The sequence below is a fragment of the Gallinula chloropus genome, assembly GCF_964237585.1.
Source record: "Gallinula chloropus genome assembly, chromosome: 15".
NCBI classification, from domain to species: Eukaryota; Metazoa; Chordata; class Aves; order Gruiformes; family Rallidae; genus Gallinula; species Gallinula chloropus.
In genome coordinates, this window is record NC_140100.1 from 16,560,192 (window position 1) to 16,579,532 (window position 19,341).

Consider the following 19,341-nt stretch of genomic DNA (forward strand, 5'->3'; position numbering starts at 1 on the left):
GACCCTGTCCTGTTGAACTGAAGACCAGTCAGTTGATGCTAAGCCTTCACACAGAAAGAAAGAAGCCTTTCCGTGCTGGCTTTCCTGGAAGTTACTAATAATGTATTTTGACCTGTTTAGACACCTTGAAATCAGTGATACTCTGACTGTGACCCTGCTTGAAACTGTATTTGGGCCCGATTCAGACCTCGCTGCTCTATCTGTGAAGAGGAACAGTGTGAGTCGATGGTGTTACACCAGGAGAGAGTTGCTTTGAAGTGAGTAACAGCATCACAGAACAGGATCACAGGGCTCAGGAACCGCCATGTATGGAGTAACACCCAGTTTGGTATTCTTGAGGGTACAATTTCCCATCAGAGACTCAAAATTCATGTCTTATGAATGATAAATTTCTGATTCCTCCATCAGATCACAAGGTTATTATTAAAAAATTAACTGTAATACTAGAAAGCCTGCTTGTCCAATCAGGCATGCCTCTGTAAAGCTAAATACTTGCACAGTGCTTCTTACCACTAACCTGCTGCGTGCTTTGTCTGCCTCTGTAACACTGCAACAAAAGACACATCCTGTGAAATTTTATTTGTAGCTTCACTGGATCACGAGGAATATTCCCTTAATAAAGGATGCCTCTGAGTCTTACTACTCGTTTCATTGTTCTGCAGATCAGAAACCAAAGCACTTCCAATGCAAACAAAATCCTGCCTGTCTGTATAAATCCTGCTTGTCTGTCATTTAGGAAAAGCAACTGTCCTTATCAGAAGATATTATTTTTCACCTTTGGATTTGGTTTGTAGAGTGGAATTAGGCTTACAAAAAGAGGCACTGTGCAGGCAGATTAAAGAAACCCTCCTTACTTCACTACAATCATCAGATAATGAGATCTTTCAGATTAGAAAGCCAATACCAGTATGGGAGAAAAAGGCACCTGAAGCCATCCATTACGGACACTTTCTTTAGACACTGGGCATTTAATTCCAGTCACCTCGTGCCTCTGCCTGGCGCTTGCAAACCCCGCAGAGCTGCGGAGGTGTCAGGCCTTGCTCTGCCAATGCCAGGTGCTGCCAGCGACACTTTGGCTTTGAAGAATAAAAAATCAGTTCCTGGGGGAGTTTGGCCCATTTTTGCTTGTGAAACAGTTTGTATGTCCTTGTGACAGGGCTGTACACAGGGCCACGGGTGCTTGTCTCAGATGGGGGGAAGGTGCACCCGCACTGCAGGCAGAGCACTGGGCCGCTGGCTCGGATCTGCCTGAGGCAGGCTGGGGTTGCAGCCCCCACCCCGAGTACGTGGGCCAGCAGCTATGTGGCGGGTAACTAACGAGCACACAGCGGGCTGTCGATGAGCTGAGTGAGTTCGTCGAGTTTATTGAGCAGGTTTTGGTTGGAGAAGAAGCACGAGGCGCGGCCTGGCTGCCATGGCCACCGGAGAGCTCCCCATCCGGAAAGGCTGCAGGACAGCGATGCGCGACCCGGCCCCGGGCCGCTTAGAAAGAAGGAATTAGTAATTATAACAATAAAAAAGGAGCCGAGCCCAGGCCTTCGCAGGGAAACGGCTGCCGGGCGGAGCGGGAACGGCGCGAACCGGGCGTGAGGCGGCTCCAGGTGGGACCCCGCCCGCTGAGGCCCCGCCAGGTGCCGCCCCACGCCCGGCACCCGCCCGCCGCGGCAGCAGCTTTCCCTCAGAAGATGGCAGTCGTTGCCCGCCCCGGTCGCCGCGGCGCCGGCCGCCCCCTCCCCTCTCCCGCCCTCCATAAGGCGCGGAGCCGCCCCAGCCCGGCCCCTTCCCCTCACGCAGAGCCCGTGCTCGCTCGCCCGCCCGCCGGCGGCAGCAGCAGCAGCCCCCATTGCCGCTCCTCCTCCGTCTCCAGCCCACCCTCCTCCTCCTTCCTCTTCCTCCGCCAACCCCACCCCTCGCCCCGGGCTGGCCCGGCCGCGGGCTACCGCGCCGCCAAGGGCTCCCCGCCGGCTTCTCCCATCCCCACGCGCCGCGCACACCGCCACGACCTCCTCCTTCTCTTCTTCTTCCTACTCCTCCTCCTCCCTCTCCTCCCTCCCTCCTTCCCCACCTCCGCCCTCCTCCTGCTGACGTCTGGCTCTGCCCGGCTGAAAACTCCGTGCCGCGGCGGATGCGGCGGCTCTCGGGAGCGCGGCAGCAGCGAAGATGGTGGCCGCTCCGTGCGCCCGGCGGCTGGCGCGGCGCTCCCGCTCGGCGCTGGTGGTGGCGCTCACCGTGCTGCTCCTGCAGACCCTCCTCGTCTGGAATTTCACCTCTCTCGACGCCGGCGAGGAGCAGCGCGGCGGCCGCGAGAAGCGAGACCGCGGCGGAGACCAGCGGGCGCACCCGCAGCGCCGCGGACCCGGCGCCCCGCACGGCAAGGCGATGGTAGGCGCGGGCGAGGAGGGGAAGGGAGAGGGGGGGAGGTGGCGGCGGCGGGAGGGGGAGCGGCTGCGTTTCTCCGCGCTTCTACGGAGGGGGCCCCCCGGGAGCCGCGGGGAAGTTGGGGCGAGAGAGGCGCGGTCGCCCGCGGCTCGTGTATCCCCCCTCATCACCCCGCTCGGGAGCACCCGGCGCCGCCGCGCAGGTGCCGCGGGTCCGGTCCCGCCCGCCGCTGCCCCCTGCGCGGCCACCGGCAGCGAGGAACCCCCGGGGGCCGCGGCTGCAACGGCGGGACCCGCCGCCCGGCACCTCCCGCCTCCGGCGCGGCGGTTCGGCAGCTCCAGCTCGGCCGCGGGGCCGCCTGCCCGGCGCGTTCCCCAGGGGTGCCTTCCCCGCTACTTTATTCCTGCCCCCGGAGCCGCTGGTGTTCCCCGCGCGGCTCTGCCTGGCCCGGTGGGTGACAGGCAGCGAGATCTCATGCGACCGCTTCGGTGAGCGCGGAGACCTGGCGGTGCCGGAGCGGTGCCCCCTGTCCCTTCTCTCGCTCCCTCTCGCCGTTCCATTGTGCGAACTCGCAAGTTCTCCTCGCACGGCTCGGGCCTGGAGCCGCGGGGGCTGCGGGTGCTGCCGGCTGCGGGGCTGAGCCCTGTGATGGGCACGGAAGAAGGAGCTGAGCCGCGTTCTGCCTCAGCGCGAACCCCGGGGGTGAGGGTCGGTGTGTGCCGCCGGCTGGTGTTCCGTGAGCGGGGCCTTCCAGAGCCCGCGTGTGTATTTTGTCCATTCCTGTGTTTCTGCCGACACCTTGAGAGAGGAAGAGGAGCTCGGGGCTCAGAGGGGTGCCCTCCTGAAGGACTGGGGGTGTTTTGGGCACGGGGCGGCTGCCGGGAGCTGTGCCCCGAGCACACAGGTGCTGTCAGTAACGTCAGGGACAACTTTCTGGAAGGTGGCACATACCCATCCAGGGTGTGTGGGTTCTGCTGGGCTTTCTAGATGTGGAAATGAACAGGCGTGCTTACTGAGCTCGGGTTTTGCCTCTCATACAATGCGAATCGTGGCTCTTGCTGTGTTCATAAATGTCGCTATTCAGGCTCCGGTATCTTTCCTCCAGTGCTCTGCCCTCTGCTTCTTTTCCTAGCTGTCTAGTCTCTTATTTTTTCATCTTTCATTCTTCTCCAGCTGTTTTCCTTCTTGGTCTCCCCAGTGGTGGGGGTATTGAAGGTTGGGGGATGCTGGTACCTGGGCAGGTGGAGGGCTGGGAGCAGCAGGCAGCACCCAGGGCTCCAGCCCCGCTCCCCAGGCTTTCTAGGAAATAATCCTCTTTGCTGGGGTCCAGGGCAGTGCCAGAGTGAGCACCATTAGCAGTTGTCCTACAAATGTCCTGGCACGGTGTCCGGTTTGCGCCCAGTTCAGGGCTGAGAGCTAATTGTTTCCGTGCTGGCGATACACAGACATGGAATATGATTATTGTGATGCTGGCAGTTATGAATCACGCCTTTGTGCATACAGATTTGATCAAAGACCTAAAGATGGAGCACTGGGGTTCCAAATAGAAGACGTGTTTTAAACTGTATCCCGAGTGTGCCTGTGTTCCCATCACTGTCTAAATGACTAGTGTGGGTCCTGCCGGGCTGTCCCACGGTGTCTGGCAGCAGCATTAAACCCCACAATGCTCAAGATGAGTGATGATGTGCTTGACAGGGTGCTTTGTCAAGAGGTGGTTTGGCAGTGCTCCTTCAAGATGCCTTTATGGTCACTGGGGCTTTGCTTAACCTGCGTGCTGGGAAGTGGCCGCCGTCCTTGGAATTACTTTGTCAGAATGCAAAGCCCCACACTCAGGCATCTGTTTATTGATTAGAATGTGTGCTTGGTGGAAAAGCGATAGGGAGATGGGATTTGTGCAGCTTTCTGCTGTACCAGCCTCACAGCTTGCCTCAGTCGGTAGGTAGGTGAGGTTCCCAGGCGCTCCTGGCATGCAGACGTTGATTTATCTAACCCTGCCTGTGTTGCCTCACAGGCCTGGGTTGGATTTCAGACTCAGTTCATGAAGAAAATCTCCGTTTAATGGCATTACACGATACAGAATCAATGTGAAAGAAGATTTTCTCTTTCTTTTTTTTAAATGTTGCTTTGTTTCCACATTATGGTACCGCTCATGTCAAGCCTGAGCGAGGCTGGTGCTTTCCCAGCCTGAGATTCCCTTAATTGGTGTACTGGAATTGTTTCCCAGCAGTCGGGGAAGCTGCCTCTGGGAATACAGTGCTCCTGTTATATCCAAATGACTGTGGGCAAGTGAGAGAGGGTCTGAGACCCTCTAAGGATTTTATCAAAGATTCCTCAGTCTGGCATTTTAACCAAAAAAGGGTATTAATGTGAATGAGCCTTTGGTCTGTTAATGGAATGGGGTTTTTAACGTGTGTTTGGGGAGCGTTTTCTTGCAAGGCTCCTAGATGCTTGTCTGTGGTGTAGAGCCTGATGGCTTTTCCTCCCCATCTGAAGAGAGCCTGTAACGCACAGATGTCCTAATAACCACCTCTGCAAGAGCCTGGGTGCTGAATACAGTGACACAGATTACCTTTTTGGACCCCTTGCAGAAGGTACCATTTCAAACCTGTGCCAGAAAGTTGGGGTATGAAGTTGCAGCCTGTTTATTTCCCTTGCTTTTCCCTTGTCTCTGGCCTAAGCACCAGACTAACAGGGCAGCAGGTGCTTTCCTTTGCTGGGCAGGACACGAGCAGTGTGAGGATTTGGTCCTTTGAGCCTGTGGGAATAGAAGCCCGTCCTTTGAGCCGGGTGTTTAAGAGGTATTTAGGCTTCTATTAACCGCTGTCAGATATGTGTAATAAGCAATTTCGTTTGGAAAATGAAATAACATCGTACGGTAGTAAAACTGCTGCCACTGTACCTGGGTGTAATTGAATATGAATTGCCAACTTGGCAGGAAGAAACAATTTTGAATTGAGCTGTTTTGCAACTGAAAACATTTATTGGGCTGGATCCCCTGGCCAGCTACATCTGGAGCTTTCATTACTCATAAACAGCTTCCTGCAGTTGTTCCACATTTAATTAAACCAGATTATAGATACCTTTAAAGAGGTACGAACTGCATGGGCAGCAGTGATTTCGGTGGGTGCTTGCAGCCACGTACTATTCCTGCAGCTGTTCAGCACCCTTTGTGCAAGCTTTGTTCCTTCAGTGGAACTCCAGCATCAAAGCAAGCGGGGAATGAAGCTGCCTCCTGAGAACAGGTTGCTTTTGCATGGAAGGGTGTTTGTGTTTGGGAAGCATGCAACAGCTTTGTACAGAAACACTGTAAAATGCAGCCTGGTAGTGGTGGTGGAAGGGGCTTGTTGGTGGATGCTGCGTGCTGGGAGCCCAAAGGGAAGGAGGAATGCAGATCTCCGCTCCAGGGCTGCTGGTGATGAGAGGGATGTGACAGCAGAGCATCTGCCGTGGTCTCTGCTCACGCCCCGTGCTGCACTGAGAGGCCGTTGTGCGTTGCGGTGATGTGCTCGTGTCACCCAGCTGTGGCCTCTCTCGTGGGGTGAGGTGTTGAAGGTGAGGGCTGGGGGTTCGTCACGCTCCCTGGTGCTCTGTGGCACCGTTGGGTTTTCCTTGCTGCCTGCTTCACCGTACAGTGAAGATGCCAGTGTGCTGTTCCTGTGCCAGCTGAGTGAAACACAGCTGTTGCCCACTGGTGTGGGACCAACGCCTGTCTGGGTCTGAAATTTGAGGTGTTTAAGGAAAGGGCATGTTTCTTTCAGCATGAAGCTGTGAAGGGAACCAAACACAACCATGGTAGCTTGAGATGTTCAGAGCTGTGTATTTGGGGACAGTGAGGATTACCTGGTTGAACTCCAAGCAAAAGTTAAGCTAGGGAGGATGTTCATGAGGACCACTGGTGCCTTTCCTCCTCACTTTCATTTTTGCAGTGGGAAATGGGATATTTCTTCTTCTCCTGGGAATATGGAGAGTGAGGCTGGGTCCACTGCTCCTCCACGAGTTCGTCATCCAACCAAGACAATTCTGAGTCTGTGTGCTTGGGCAGGTTGTGTTTCTTCTTGCCTGGTCCTCCTGGCCCCCTTTTGGGATGCACCCTGAACTCTACCAGGGCTGAAGATGCAGGAGTTGGGAAGATTTGTGCCTGAACTTGGTAATACCTGTTGATTACTGAAACCAGGAAAGGCATCCAGCTGCTCCACTCTAGCAGGTATAAGAACGGTGATCAGTTGTTGCAGCTGACTGCTGAGCAGTGATTGCAAGAAAAATTCCTTTTATTTTGTTTTATTTCACCCCTAACTTACCCTTTTCCTGTAGATCAGTGAATGTATAGGTTCCATATATTATGGCACAACCAGATGGTACTCATTTAAACATCTCCCCCTCTAAGCAGCTTGTTGATGTAGACACGTGGTCTCAGCAATTATAGCTCTGAACACTGGAAATGAGGGGAAAAATGGTTTTCTAGAAAAATTCCCGGACCTGAAAGGTGGAGGGCAGCTCAGTGTGAGCTACTGGTTTTCCTGTTAAGCTTCAGCCAGGCTTGAGTGGAGCTCTGGAAGCCGGGTCCTCGATCGTTGTAGCTCACTTCCTGGTCTCGCTGAAACGGTGTAGTTGTGGCATCAACTTCTTAAGTGACCAAAAAGGATGATTTCTTAGAGAAAGGGTCCACAGTGCTGGCTTGACCGTTAAGTACAGGTCTGCTTGTTACCAGGAGCCTAATCGTGCTGCAGCACAGCTTGAATAACGCTCGCAAAGGGGAGCGGAGCCGACAAATCACTTTGTAGTGGGAGGGGGGGCAGACAGTACATCTGCAGCTGCAGAACGAGCTGTACAGATTCTCAGCACTTAACAAGGCACATGTTAATAAAACAAACAAATCTTTTCAGTAATGTATGCATTATTTAAGAAAACTATTAGAGCCAGATTAGATTGATGGACTCCTGCAGCAGTTACCTCGTTAAGCATCTCTTCTGTGGGGATGGGGGAAGGTATTACAAGAAATGAATCTGTGTTAATTGGTTGTGCCATCGAAAGTCTTTTTCAGGCCACTGGTGTATTTTTGTTGTGTTGTTTTTTTTATTCATTAATGTATGATGGGGTTTGGCAGATGTTCCCTTTGAAATAGAAGCGTTTCCATTTTTCAGCAGGAGAAGACCAGCTGTTGTACAGGAGAGATGCAGATCCCATTTACTTCTTGTCAGCCACTGCACAGCGGGTGCTTTGGGTGTGAAAGGCCCTTGTTACCTGCCACAGCTCAGCTGGAGTGAGAAATACTTTTCCAAATATTTTCTTTTTCCCTTCAGTATTCAAATTCCACAATATGTGATACAGCATCTTATTAGTGCTTGATGAGGGGACAATGAAAGCATGGAGTGAACTTCATTTGTAGGGACAGTCAAACTATATAACCTCAAGGATTAATTTTAATCAGCTGCTTCCTGACTTCTCTGTATAGTGTTAAAATGAGGTCCAGCACTTCACTGGAGCTTTTCCAGTGGCTCTAAATGGGATCCAGTGTCCTGCTTTTTTCTCTTACTTTAGGCTGATGGGGTGTGTGATTTGAGCAGGTGGAAGAGCATCTCTGCATGGGCACTCACAGGGGACCACAAGTGAATGAGCTACTGGTCATAAACTGCACTAATACAAGTGTTCAGGTCTGACTTTTAGACTCATTTTTAACCTCAGTCCCCCTTGATTTTTCCTAAGGAATTGTGCTGTGCTGCAGAGTGTGTGTGCTCTGTGGGAGCAGGGAAGATCAGAGTCCTCGTTGCCTTCTCCCATCAGTAACTCCTTGACGTGGGTAGCAATGGGTTTAGAGCCACATGGCTACAAGTGACAGGTAGTTTGGGGGTTTTCTGGCTTTGGCTATCTAAGCTTAGTCCTCTTTGGTCTGATAATTGTTGTGTTGGTTTTCTTTCCTCTGGAGGAGCCAAGCCCTGCCAGGTTCCAGCTTTATGTGTCCCTTTCATGTTCGGTGCTGGTGATGACAGCTGTCCCCTTTTGAGCACTTAAGCCCAGTCTGAATCCCTCAGATGCTAAATTGGGTGGTCTCTGGGCTTCTAATGAACAGAGATGAGTGCCTCCAGAAGGCCAGGCAGCTCGCTTGAGGTCTGAATCTCCAAAAAAGCCACCCCCTCTGCACCAGTGAGATTGGAGTGGGGGGAGCATGGTGGTGATGCTTGGCTACCTGCTGTGCCATTGTGAGGACCCATTCCTTCACAGGCCAGGTCTGGACTTTCTCTGCAAGGTGGGCTTGGTTTAACTTCCCATCTTCCCTGGGAGTGGTGTGAGTTTGAAGCCATCAGTCCTTGCGAAGCAGCACGAGATCTCCAGCACTTGCTGGGACCAGGCTGGCAGCTGCTGTGTGCTGGCACAGCTCCCTTAAAGTCAGTACAGACCAGCTGAGGATTCTGGACCCACAAATGTAATTATTGTTACAATAATAGCGTCAAACAAGTAATCATTATTTTTACTCTCTCTTTTCATTTCAAAATGAGAAAATGATTTCCTCTTGGATCAGTGAAAGTAATTTACATTATGCACAATAATGGCCTACATGGAAATATAATTATTATTCATTTGTATGGCACCATCTGGGCACTAGAAGCTTCACAGACACATGTGAGGAAAGGTCCCTGCCTTGAAGAGCTTACAGGCACCGTGGGGAGTAGAGCTGCTGGGGCTTGACAGGAGTCAGGAGTGTGACAGGAGTCACTGTTCGGCTTCCACAGGCTCCCCTGCTGCCACCTCCACTCAGGAATAAGAATTCCTCTGTGCCTGGCACTGCCCAAGGGGAGGATGAGTCAAAGGACTGATGAGTGTGGATGGATCAGGAAAGAAGTCAGCAGGAGGTGAGCGTTCAAAGCTGCCTGCCCAGCTGTTCCCAGGCAGGTGAAGGACATTTCCAGGCTTTCAGGAAATGCTCTCCATGCCTTGTGGACCTGAGTTACCTCCGAGTTTTACATCGGATACAGAACTGTGACTGAGCTGCCTGAGCTGATTCTGATTGTGTGGACATCAGAGTTGGGTAACAACATTGCCTCAATGTATAGATGGTGTAACCTGTTATGTGAAGCACCAAAAGGATAAGTGCAGGACACTTCCACCATATGACTTCTTATTTTTAGAGATGATTAGAGGATTCCTCCAAGGGATGAGCTATTTATAGTGTGTCTATAATTGCTTTTTTTTTTTTTTGTGGTAATGAAATAAAACTTGACAATAAGTGAGTATCAGTTAGTAAAAAAAGTTAACTGAAATAAACCCACACTGGTGTGTGTGGCTGACCAGGGTCAGGTCTTGAATGCCTCCCACATATATTTTGTTTTCAGGCTGCTGCTCCATTGCTGCTGTTATATTATTAGAGAGTAAGTGGGATGCTTATTTAATTCTACAAAGGTGAATGACGCTGCAAGCTTTAGTTTAGCTTGGATTTGGCTGAATGAGTCAGGGACACTCATTCTCACTTTGCACTGCAGCCTGTGCTTGCCCTTCAGATGTACTTTTTGGTTCAGTTATGGTGGTGAAGTCTGAATGTTTTTCTTAGAACTGATGCTATTTGCTGACTTTTCTTGCTGGTGAGATCTGTATTTCATGCTCTCTGAATTTCTGAGAGGTGTCTGGGTTTGTTCTTAAAACTCAGCCTGTTTGTGGTTAGCTTTGTTCTTTATAATTGCACTCTCTGATGCAGGAGGACGCATGGTTCAGTTAAAACACCTTCTTTGAAAGAAAAAGTGACGGAGGTCGTGGTTGTATTGACTAAGTGAAGTGAGTTCCCTGAAATCACATCCAGTCTGTTGACCCGTGCTCAGAGATGTCGTTTTCCATGTTTGTCTGTTCATTTCCACAGCAGATTTTTTGGTTCTTCAGAGATGTGTAACCACATTGTCATGGAGGCAAGGAGAGATCTTGTGTCACTGGTTCTATCTGTGAACTTAGTGGGATGACAACTGGCCACCCTTGATGGGAGCCCTGCAGCTGCCAGGGCTGCTGGTTATCCTTTGGGCTGAGGGTCTCTTTTCTCAGCCTGCCAGCATACCTGGAGCTGTGAATGGCCATCTGCTGCCTATGGAATATTAAACTGGACTTCAGTGTAGAAATGGGGTGTTACTGGAAATCTGGATTGGGGTCATCTTGAACAAGAAAAAATAATCTCTTATCAGGCTAATGTTAGGAAAAAATAGCAGAAAAAAATACTCTCACAAGAAGTAGCAACTTGTTGCCTTCAGAGGTCCATGTCTGGGTAGCTGGAGATAAATCTAGGCACCTCATTGTATTGACTTAGCTGCCTACAGGCTTGCTTACACACTTAAAACTTCTTATGGATGCCTGACACAGATGCTTGAGTATGTAAATATGCATTCAGGTGGATACCTTCAGGCATTGAAGTTCAGCAACTTGGCCTACAGTATGTAAAAACCCAGGCAAACAAGCAGCAGAAGAGTAAATGTAGTAAACAAAGCTGTTAGTGTGTATACACCAGGAGAATAATAATCCTTTGCACAGCCCTGTGCCTCAGATCGCTTACGTTTGGCACTCGCTGGAGTTGGGCTTAGTCACTCGGTGCATAAATAGAACCGTGGAGGTGCTGCTGCTAGGAGCGTGCCTGGAGTGGTACCTCAGCACTGAACTCGCCTTTTCTGGCAGCCTTACAAGAAAAGATGTGCAAGCCTTCAGTGCAATATTTTGATAAGTCATTGGTTCTTAATAAAACAGTAATTATGGTGATAATTATAACTGTAACGGGCTCTGACTGAGCTGCGAACTGAGTAGGGGGCGGCGGGAGGAGGATTATGAAATACTTTCCTAAAAGCATCTGAATCCTGCTCTTTTAGCTCTGTGCACATGGATAAGGATGTTCACATCTCTCTCTCGTGTGCTGATCAGTGGCAACACCCCGTGTGCTGTGCTGTTCCTCCTAAGAAGGAGCTGGAGATTCCACCCTGTCTGCCGAGCAGGCTCGTCACCACTGTGCTTGTGTTTCTGGGAACAGAGGACTGATCAACACAGTTGAAAAGGTTTAATAAGCTCCTGGCTGGCTTTCTGTAGTTCTATGTTCATGCCTTCATAGCATCATTACCTCATCTTATTCCCAAAAGCCTCGGGTCCACCCTGGTAACACTGAAACCAAAGGAAGGTTTCTGTTAGCAGGTAGCACTGGAGCTGTGATGACACTTTCCTGAGCCTTTCTAATCTAATTCACTATTAAACATTTACACTAGCCAGACTGCCACTGTGTGACCTCCTGTGCTAAGTGACTGCAAGTGATTAATGGCTGTTTATTAGAAAAAGATGGTCTCAAACCTGCTCATTTTCCAAACAGTGTAAACGGTGATTTCCCTTCCTCACCCCTGAGCCCCAGTTAGGAAATACAGTGTTTTTTCCATTTGCTTTCCTTTGAAGTTGATTTTTCTCACCCCTGGATATCTTTAAAAAAAAAAAAAAGCCAACAGGACTGTCCATTGCTTGTGTGAAGCTGCAGTGAGCACCTGGGGTGTGAGCTTTGGGATGCTTGCTCCCCTTGCTGAGAGCTGCTTCAAAATGCCCCGTGGAACAGATGGCAGGAGAGTTGAGGCTTTCAGCTGCAGGACAGCTGGGAAGACCAGAAAGTTAGAGCTGTAAAGCTCTGTGGGACCTCTGGGAGCACAACCAGTGTAAAAACTGGAAAAATTTAAAAGCCTTTATCATGCTTTCAGAGCACAGGAGTTTGCCCAAAGTCGCTCTCGCAAGGAGTAGTCCGTTTGTGAGGTAGCTGATGCCCAGAGAGGTTTACTGGTGCTTTGCTTAGGTTCGTGTACCCTGGGACTTGGGTTCTGGAGTTGCTGTGGGATCCATGGGTTTATGTACATATTCCACTCAGTAGAATTTGACTCAAAAGTATTTAATGTGAAAGGATATAGGGCTTGTTTGCCTTTGAATGGCCAAATATACATGTAAAAAAGTACTTCACTAAAGGTCAGACGACTTGATAGAGTTATTTAAGGCTTTGTTGGGTTGGTCTTGTTTGTTCTGGTACCATCACCAGGCTGTCAGACTGAAGGTATCCAGCCCAGAATGGTGTCAGTAGGATATTCTACTCTCCAGTTCACAAGGCCTCTGGGGGATTTTCACTTTCTGCTTGCACTGATGCACATTTGCATTAATTCTCATATCAAGGACCCCAATGAACGTTTGCAAAGGAGAATAAGGGTCTCACAGGCCAAATGGCTCTTCAAGGACCCTGTGTTTGGACAACGTGGACATCTCAACAGCTGATGGAGCTTTCTGTTGCTGTAATTTTGCAATGAGTGTTACACAAGTCCCCTACTAAGCTCTAGATGCTTTCTGTTTGTGGTGTATGGAAGGGGTAAGTGAAAGGAAGCCCTTGAACTTCATACTGTCCTGGATTCACCTTCCAGCTTAGTTACCAGACCTAGCCAGGCTTTGATCTGAAGTCAGCCACCTAAACAAACCTCTTCAGTGCTTTGAAGCTCTTGTAGTCAACAAGCAAGGTGCTGTTTGTTTTGCTTGTTAGTAAATGTTAGTATTTGGTTGTTAGTTTTAAGAGTCTTGTGTATGAACTTCTTTCTCCTACTTGAACAATTCACTGCTCTCTTAGGAGGTTTTCTCATGGCTGCAGACACAATCCAAGCTCTAGTTTTTAAATCCAGACTTCAGTCACTGGGGGTTATGGTGTTGACCCCAGTAGCTCAGCTGGGACGGTGGTGGCAGCACAGTTCCTTAGGAGGTGGATTAATGTAATTGGGAAGTACTTCAGGTCCCTACTAGGCACTTGGTAAGTAGCACCTCTGCTAGGGAACGTTGTTTCTCCTTTGAATAAATTGGTGTGTTTTTGTTTTCCCTGCTTGCTGGCTCTAGTAGGCTGTTTTCTTCCTGACTTGTAGTTGTCCACTTCGAAAGGCTGTTTCCTGTTTGCTTAAAATAAACACTTGAGCACTTGTCTGTTGAAGGCTGCCTGCGGGGAGCAGACTGTGTCCTCCAGTGTTGAAACCGTTGCTATGGTTGGGATGGTAGTTCCGTAGCGATGTAGAGATGCTACAGGAGCTTGAATCGTCCCTTCAGCAGAGAGTTGGTGGTTTGGTGGTTTTTGGGTTTCCCCCCCCTCCCTGTTTACTAGAGTAAAATGTATTCAGGGCTTGGTTTTGCAGCTCTTCTGTGAACAGAGGCGTGCATGCATACCTGTATTCCACAGCAGGCAAATAGTTGTGAGTGTCAGTGTTTACTGGTGCATTTCTAAGGGCAGCTTTGAAAAGAATAGCTGGGGCTTCTGAGCAGGTTGAAAATGCCTGCTTTGTATTCAAGTGGATGACTTGTTAAGAGTTTAATTGAAATGTATTGATCCCGACTTCAGGAGATAACCAGGTGACTGGTGCGTGGTGGCCAGCGTGAGGTCCAACTGCAAACGTGTTGAAGGACGTGGAGACATCCAAGGTCAGGCTTGATGGGGCTCTGAGAGACCTGCTCTAGGGAAGATGTCCCTGCTTGCTGCAGGGGGTGGGACTAGATGGCCTTAGGTCCCTTCCAACCCAGTGCACTCAATGAGTCTGTCTCTGTTCTGATGGGTTTGTACAGAGTGTCAGCTTTAACAGTGTTTTTATGGTTGAACTCAATGATCCTAAGGGACTTTTCCAGCCTAAATACTGTGTCTCTAACTGATGAAAAATAACCCAAAACCACAGGAAGGGTACTGTGTCTAAGGCTGTGTGGCAGCAACTGGATATAGATCCAAGTCCCATCTTCACAAGGTGCTGCTTGTGTGGCCTCAGGGAGGAGGAGAACACAGGGCTGGTTGTCCCTGCTGCCAGTCTGTCAAACAGGAGGACTAAGTCACCACACAGGGGACCTGGCTTGTGTGTATGGCTCCTGGCAGACTGCAAACACATGTGTTGAAGCTGCACTGAGAGGCAGTGTTTGCCAAATGTCCCTGTTTGTCTTGTCATTGGGTTGTGCTGGGGTTTTTGGGGCAAGGAGGTGATCATTCTGCATAGACCCTCCAACCAAAGGAGTCTGAGGGCTTGAAAGGCATTCAGACCCAACAAGTGACTGGCTGGGGAGTAGAGGGGAAGGTGTATTTGAAGGCAAGTGTAAGATGGTGGTTTTGCCACAACATCTGCTGGGGATTACCCTGACTGAGGGGACTCTGTAGATGGACTGTGCTGTAACAAATTCTTGTTCCAGTCCCAGTGCAGAAAGGGGCTGTGTGCCCACCGTAGCCTGGTGCTAGTCTCCCAGAAGCAGACAGGTTCTTCTCTGTGGTTCTGTTTGAACGGCTTGCATTTCATTGAGCCAAAACCAAAAATGACTCTGACAAAGAGTTGCCCTTAACCTTCCCTGGGGTTGTACTAGCATATTTCCTGCCACAGGAGATGACACCCTCCTGCTTTGGCTCTCAGACTTTGGGTTGGTGGGATGGATGGTCCAGCTCTGGACAGTGATGGTTCCCACTTGCCAGTTAGACAGCGTTACTGGTGCTGTGGGCTGGGGTTGTGTCTGGTGCACCCGCAGCAGCTGTTTCTGTTTCAGAACAGTTGGTGGGAGGGAACCCATTTTATCTGCTTTCTGCTAGGTCTGTAATCAGGATGGTTTTTCTGTGAGCAGCACACATCTGTGTAGAGCCCATGCTCGCAAAGCTGGGCAGCGAAGGGCAGCATTCCCCACGGCCCAGCGTTCACGTGGCATTGGTGGGAGCCTCTGTTGCTTCACTCTTGCACACTTTATTACAGATACCAGTGTTGAATCCCTAAAGAAGTCCTTTGGTTTGCACATACTGACATAAATACGAGCATCTTCTGAACATACCTAATGTACTGCAAACCAAATACTTCTTGTAGAGTTGCCAATCTCCTTAAGTAGTCCTTTTGTGTGTGTCTGAAGGGAGGGGAGGGGGGAAGCAAACCCAAAAGCCTTTGGCCATTCCCAGCTGCTGAGTTGTGAGCACTAAGTCCTTGAGAAGAAGCTTTTCTATTATCCCTAATGCTCTAAAGCTAGCTGAATAAACAAAATGAGCACAGATGTTTCCTGGCTGGCGATACAGTTCATAAGACGGCAGGGCTGAAGGCATTGCTCAGCTGCAACCTAAACTTCTGCCTCCAGAAATCTGTTGACCAAACAATTTGGTCTTGCTCATGAAAACTTCCTGTGAGGTTGAACAGGCTTGCTGAATAATACTTTTTGTGTTAGCAGTTTGGTGAGCACTTAATGTATTACCCAGATGTCCTCAATTTAGCCCCAAAGTGGTTTTCTTACCACCTGGAGATGCTCTGTGGGTGTTGTGATGTGCTGCTGCCTCTACCCCCTTCCCACTAGTGCTAACGTTAAAGATTGACAGAGAAAACCTCCCTTACCTCCTCCAGCCCAAATTCTCTATGTAAAAGAAAGTACCTGTTCTCCTGGCTGCCAGCATCCTGAACCATCCAAACTGATCCCTGTGAGCAGGTGTTTGCTGGTGGCTCTGGGGAGTGGCTCTTTGGCTCATACTCGAGTGAGAACAGGATCAAGATCAGTGCTGTTCAGAAACCCTTTACAGGTGCTTTAATTCTGGCTAAACTCTGGTTTTGCCAGTTTTTACAGTTCTGTAAGAGATTTTGTCACCCAGGGAAAGAGAAGTAGCTCTGATTGCTGTCTGCATGGGGTAAGGACAACGCCATGCCACTCCGCTGATCAGGCTGCCTCCCTGCACACCCTGAGGCTTACAGAACAGCATCTGGTGTTGGTAGGAAGAACCAGAGGTGATGCCTGGCTCTTCAGCGAGGCTGGGCCATGGTGGTGGGTGTGCCCTGGGCGTGGGGGTGCTTTCAAGATGCCCTGAGCATCCCCAGCTTTACCTGCTCGCCTGCAGATGAGCCAGTGGTCTCTATGGAGAGCAGGTGCCCGTGGAGGCTTTGAGGAAGCTTGAGAAACCCCACCTCTTGCATCCTGCCTGTTCCTGCAGCATCTGCTGCTGGTTTTAAAAACAGTTATAAAAAAGACAGACTCCTTTCTTGGTGTGTGAGTGAGGACTTGTGTTTCAGTGATTGTCTCAGACTATTTGAGGGATTTAGGTGTTGCTATTGGGAGGAAGATAACTTCAGTCCCTTAGCCAGTAGTTACAAACAGCCAGTGTGGGACATTACCTCAGAGCTCCTGATTCCTGTTGCTGTGTTCTTGGTAACTCAGTTGTTGTTCTGACCCCAACTCCCTTCTTGTTTAATCAGACTCCTTCATTTGCTGTGCTCGCTGTTGCTGCTGTTTCTGCCAGCCCAGGGCAGTGACATGTGAGAGCGTCAAGCTGTGTCCCCAGTTGCTGCCCCGTGGCACGGCTGCTCCCCAGGGCCCATGTATGTGACCAGCTGTGTGCTGCTTTGTGGGACCTGTATCCAAGATGTTGGGAGCTTGAGTATCGTCTCCCCCTCACCCCACACAGCACGTCTGACTCACCTGCAGGAAGCTCATCAGTGGTGCTGGGGCGAACCCTCTGTTTGGATCTGTCTCCAGTGCCCCATGGAAACTTGGCTCCATGGCCACTCTGTGCTGGCACCTTTGTTCTTTGCAAAGCTCAGATTTTCCTGCTCTCACTGATGTGCATCTCTTTCTGTTCCTCCCTTTTCTGAACAAAGAGCATTTCTTGTTTCTAATGCTTGAGCAACACGGGTTTGTTCCCTTTTTGCACAGATAGGCCAACTTTGATCACCAGCAAAAGCATGTGGCTGGAGAAACTTACGCTGTGCTCTGTGAAGTGTCTTTGTACCTGCTTCTTAGGATGTTGCCTCTGGAAGTGTGCTGTGGTCTGTAGCTTTTATTTGTGCAGCCAGAGACCTTGGCAAGTGCTTCACATTTGATATGGGCCCACGGTCCATTTAGATACTGAATAATATAAATAAGGAGTTATCAGTGTGGGAAAGTGATGGCAAAATAAGGTGTGAGTATAAACCTTGGTAGTTTATGTGAGTGCTGATCAGTGGGTCTGCTTGATCCCCTCCCAAAGCTGGTGACATCCAGCTCCCAGGAGCTCCTACTGTGGCTGGAAGCCACTGCATGGGAGGCAGCTGAGGTTTAGTTACTCTGGGCTCTTGACCCAAGGCCTGAGTACATGACTTGTTCCAAAATATCAATATTTTGGATCATTCTTTATATAAATAATCAAAAGAAGGTTTTTGTCACAGTAGTGTCTACTTTTAGCATGTCCATCAAGAGTCATTTTAAAACTGGTGTTTGCAGTAACTTATGCTCTCCATGGGAGAGACTCTAAGTTTAAAAATAGTGTCACTTTTCTCTCTTCATCTAATGTGTTACTGTCATTTCCTCTTCAGTCACAGTTGGAGGGGTCGGAGGCGATAGGGACCAACACATACTGGTACTGGGAGGCACTTCACAGGTTATGGTGCATTCACACAGGGGTATTGCACCTGTAACACAGCCTTTGCTTGCTCTGGCTGATTCCTGTGATGTTGGACTCCTCCTTTGCATCTCCTCCTGCACTGGTGGTGTTTTTGTGCCATTGCTGACCCTTATTTCTGCCCAGGGAGTCAGTGCAGATCCTGTCCCCATCAAACAGAGCAGAGGGGTGAAGGCAGAGCATGCAGCTCAGAGGGACGTGTCAGGGCTTTCCACTCCAACCCCTGTTATCCTGAAGTAGAAAGCACATTGCAAAGTCTGATCTGAAGCCACTGTAGGCAGAAGTGGAAGTGTGAATAATGGGGGGGGGGGGGGTGTGTGTGTGTGTGCATCTTTTTCAGTCAGTTAGAAAAGTGAGGTGTGATAATACAGTGGCTGCAGGAAGATGTATTGAAGCTGTGAGTCTTGGGGTCCTCACAGTGTGCTTTAGGAGATGGCTGCTCAGTTCCTGTTCTTTTAGCCAGTCTGAAGGCTGGCTGAGAAGGGATGACTGTGCTTCTGAGGTTGTGAAAGTCCAAAGTGAGCTCTCCATGAAGCAGGATAAAATGAACATACACTTCCCCTCCCACATTTCCTGGGAAATTGCTTTCCACCTGTGTATGTTCTTTATGGTCCCACCTGCTTTGAGACACCTCCTTCTGTGTTGCTTTTCAGTACTAGTAATCGTAAGGGGCTGGTAGCTACTTGCATGGATGCTGAAATGGAAACAGGATGTAGCACATTTGTTATCTTCTTAAATAGTGTCAAATAAATTTCAGGTTTGGGGCTGAACCTGTGGTGTAACGGGCAGAGTTCCGAGTGGGATTTGAAATAGCATAGACATAATTAATGGTAAAGGCAATTAAATGTGGAAGCAATTTCTTGGGAAGAGGGTGAGTTTTCTGCTGTTGAGGTCTGGTCAATGAAGACCAGAGGCTGTAGGGTACCTCGGAGTTAGTACAGGTGTGTGGGTGACGTCCTGTGCCCTCTGCTCTGCTGACCTTGGTGGGACGTGTCTGTGTTGGAAGGTCAGAGGGGAGATGGAGGTAGTGGAGCCTGGGCTTTAGGTGGCACGCTGCCTCTGGATGCTGCTGCATGCCATCCACATCCCTGGGCAGGGGCTTCACCTCCTGCTGTTCCTGTTAGGCTCCAGGACACAGTCTTATGTGGTATTTCCAGTTCCTGCCTTTTCAAGAGCATTTAAATTAAAACAAGAATTTCTTCTGTTCTTGTTGTGTCCAGTGTGAATTCTCAACTTCTCAGAAGCTGGTGGAAAAGTTCCCAGGTACTTTGGAGGAGTTCAGATTTCACCTCAAGGCTTGTTTGCTCCAGGTTGTATCCTTTGAGTTACAAACTCCTGGCCCAGCTGTAAGACCTGAGATATTGAGCAGTGATCTGTTGTGCCTCACTACAGTCAGACACCAACATGATGCTTGTTTTCTAAGCTCAGGCACATGGTTCCTTTAATGTCTCTTACTCAAAGCGAAGTTCAGTTTTGACTCACATCCCCAAAGATGTGCTTCAGGCTCTGCCCATACCCAGAGCAGCGTGCCACAGTGTGGTATCTCTGACAGACACACAGACACCCTCAGCTGATGTTCAGGGCTCTCTTGC

General features: G+C 49.8%; 1 protein-coding gene across 1 annotated transcript in view; it reads left to right on the plus strand.

Annotated features, from left to right (window-relative positions):
- Window positions 1–2,160: 2,160 nt before the first annotated feature.
- Window positions 2,161–19,341, plus strand: part of XYLT1 (xylosyltransferase 1) — a gene marked incomplete at its 5' end in the record, with an annotated part of 154,266 nt that continues 137,085 nt past the window's right edge. The window contains one exon of the mRNA XM_084271336.1: window positions 2,161–2,382. Coding sequence (XP_084127462.1) covers window positions 2,161–2,382 — 222 coding nt within the window. The remainder of the gene's footprint in view (window positions 2,383–19,341) is intronic.